Raw genomic sequence first — 2538 nt, forward strand, 5'->3', positions numbered from 1 at the left:
TGACTTGACAGTATATGAATGGTTGTTTTGCAGGCGACTCTGGATATTGATTGTTGAGAACCGTTCAGTTACTGACGACGCTATCGTATAACTCTTCATTGTCAGCCCCGCATCGTTGTCATCTCGTTTGAATCTGTCGGTCAATTCTCCATTTTTTACAGATTGTCCAAATTGTAGGAAACTAAACATAAGTACAAATCTTACAATGTTATCCATGTTGAAGTATGTTACTCGAATGAGCGCAAATTATGAAATTTACGCTTTTATATCTTGTTTTTTTTTTCTCTAAAATTACTAGGAGCAGACCAACGGGGTGTATTATTTTTACATTGCTATTTTGTTTATTTGATTTATGGATTATTCGTCATTCAGTACTGTGAATGGTCTAAATTTCATGAAATATACAGGTCGCAACAAATTAATATCCTGTATATCGTATTTCATTATTTGTATTACATATTTTCTTGTTTTTACAAGTTTTGCGAAGAAATATTCACTCGTATGCAAGGCAAGCAATAAATCTACAACAGTATCCTTATGGTCATAACGTAGTGTTAATTGGTCATAGTAATTGACATAAAATGACAATGAATTGTTATCTGGGTAAAATTATTCAATTCAATTTACTGCTAACAATTTACCATGTAAAAGATTTGCCTTGTTACCTATTTACTGCCAACAAATTTCCGACGACCAAAGTGCCTTTCTTGATTAAAGAGAATATAAACATTAGGCTTTTGTATAATCATCTATATATTATTACAGAATAGCAATATCAATCATATCAAAATTCTATCACCAATAAGGTTTCAGGGGTGTTGAAGACAATGTAACTCGTTCATGAAGAAGTGTTATGGTTACTTCATTCGAACTAAACCGCAGCCATGTCGAGAACATTTATTTTCACGAGCACATATTTTTGTTATATCTTGTCAAAACTGCCTATGCTGTTATGTTTCCATTGTAAGTGTTCGTAAGTGTATTTGTGCAGAAAAAACTATTCCTCGGGTTTTAATTCTGAATAGTGATACAGATATCTCATATTAAGCTAAGATTTAGACGCCGATATTCCTTGAAAAAGTTCGATTTTTTGTTCGAATACAAACAAAACTGCCATCTTAACACAGTGCATTTATATGGGAATTCTAAATCTATAACCCGATTTATTTTTAATACAGTTTCAGAACTACCCTAGATTATTTCATATCTTATATTTATGACTAAAGTTCAAGTTTCAGTTATAAGTAGTATTAATATACCTTTGTGTATATAAGATATGACTCAACTAATTAAGAAATCAAAAATAATCCTAATCCTCAACTGATCAAAGATATGACATGATTCACTCAATAATTTTTAGAAAATCAAAAACCTGTATTAACTGACTACTATATAAATCGCAAATTAAATCTCATTTCATAACCATTCCTCGACACTTGAAAAAGGATAATATTTCGAAAACCGGTTCGTGTCAATTGCGTAAGTTTTTGTTTTACTTGTTGTAATTTTTCACTTCATTGTTAGCGTTATTTATCACCTAAATATATATTTTTGCATTTTTCATCTTACTTTATATATCCCAAAACCCAGTTTGACTTATTTGCATAATTTGATCCCAACATTTTCACGCTAGCATATACAGTTTCCTCCTGTTACATCCGCTGTACATTCCCTTCTAACCCCAAGTTATTTTCATTATGCTCCCCAACTACAACAACCACTGGCAAGAAGCCAGAAATAGAAACACTAATCGTCAACCAAACCAACATCACGTACCCTACAACGGCCCTGTCTTCCATCGACCTCTACCACCTACCAATCGCCGACCACCAACCAACCCATCCAGCTATATCCCACCCCATCGCCGACCTACCTACAACACAGCCTACCAATCAAGAGGTAACCATCGACCTGACCAACAACAGAAACGACTACCAGCCCACCGACGCCAACCAGTCCCCACTCATAAGGAGGAAGAACCCTTTGTGAAGGTGTTCTTCCAAGTTCTGCAGTGCCTCCATCATTTGGCAATCCTTACCCTTCAACAGCAAGGCCAACCAGCGTTTAGCTTCAAACGCAAAGTCTCTGAGTTGGATAGTTTTATCCGTCCAGCAATGAAAACATCAGCTGTCGACGCGAATATTAGATCCCTCAATCGGACATGGCTCTGTAAGGTTACGCAGGTCCTGATCGACCATTACCAAACCACACTTCAAGAGAAGCTGACCACCATTCGTACCAAGTCTTTATCATCACCTGCCGTCGACCGCATCGTTTCTCATGCCCTGTCCTGGGCCCGTCGCTCCTATGGGAAACGTCTCACTCAAGCTGTAATTTCCAAATTCTACCAAACAATCAACGAAACAAAAACCAGAGTAACCATATCTCTACCAACTGAAATGGACACTACACCTGCACCATCTAGAGCTACCACGCTGCCGAACCAAACCCCTAAACGAGCCCGAAGTTCACCTACCCCTAGTCCAGCAGACATAGGTAAACGCTCTCGTAGAGAGNGGCACACCCCTTCTCTTTCAT

At 37.2% G+C, this 2538-nt stretch overlaps 1 protein-coding gene across 1 annotated transcript in view; it reads left to right on the forward strand.

Annotated features, from left to right (window-relative positions):
• Positions 1-1697: 1697 nt before the first annotated feature.
• LOTGIDRAFT_176427 (hypothetical protein) overlaps positions 1698-2538 on the forward strand; it is a gene marked incomplete at both ends in the record, with an annotated part of 7840 nt that continues 6999 nt past the window's right edge. Inside the window, one exon of the mRNA XM_009049221.1 lies at positions 1698-2496. Coding sequence (XP_009047469.1) covers positions 1698-2496 — 799 coding nt within the window. The remainder of the gene's footprint in view (positions 2497-2538) is intronic.

The sequence above is a fragment of the Lottia gigantea genome (assembly GCF_000327385.1).
Source record: "Lottia gigantea unplaced genomic scaffold LOTGIsca_1312, whole genome shotgun sequence".
NCBI lineage: Eukaryota > Metazoa > Mollusca > Gastropoda > Lottiidae > Lottia > Lottia gigantea.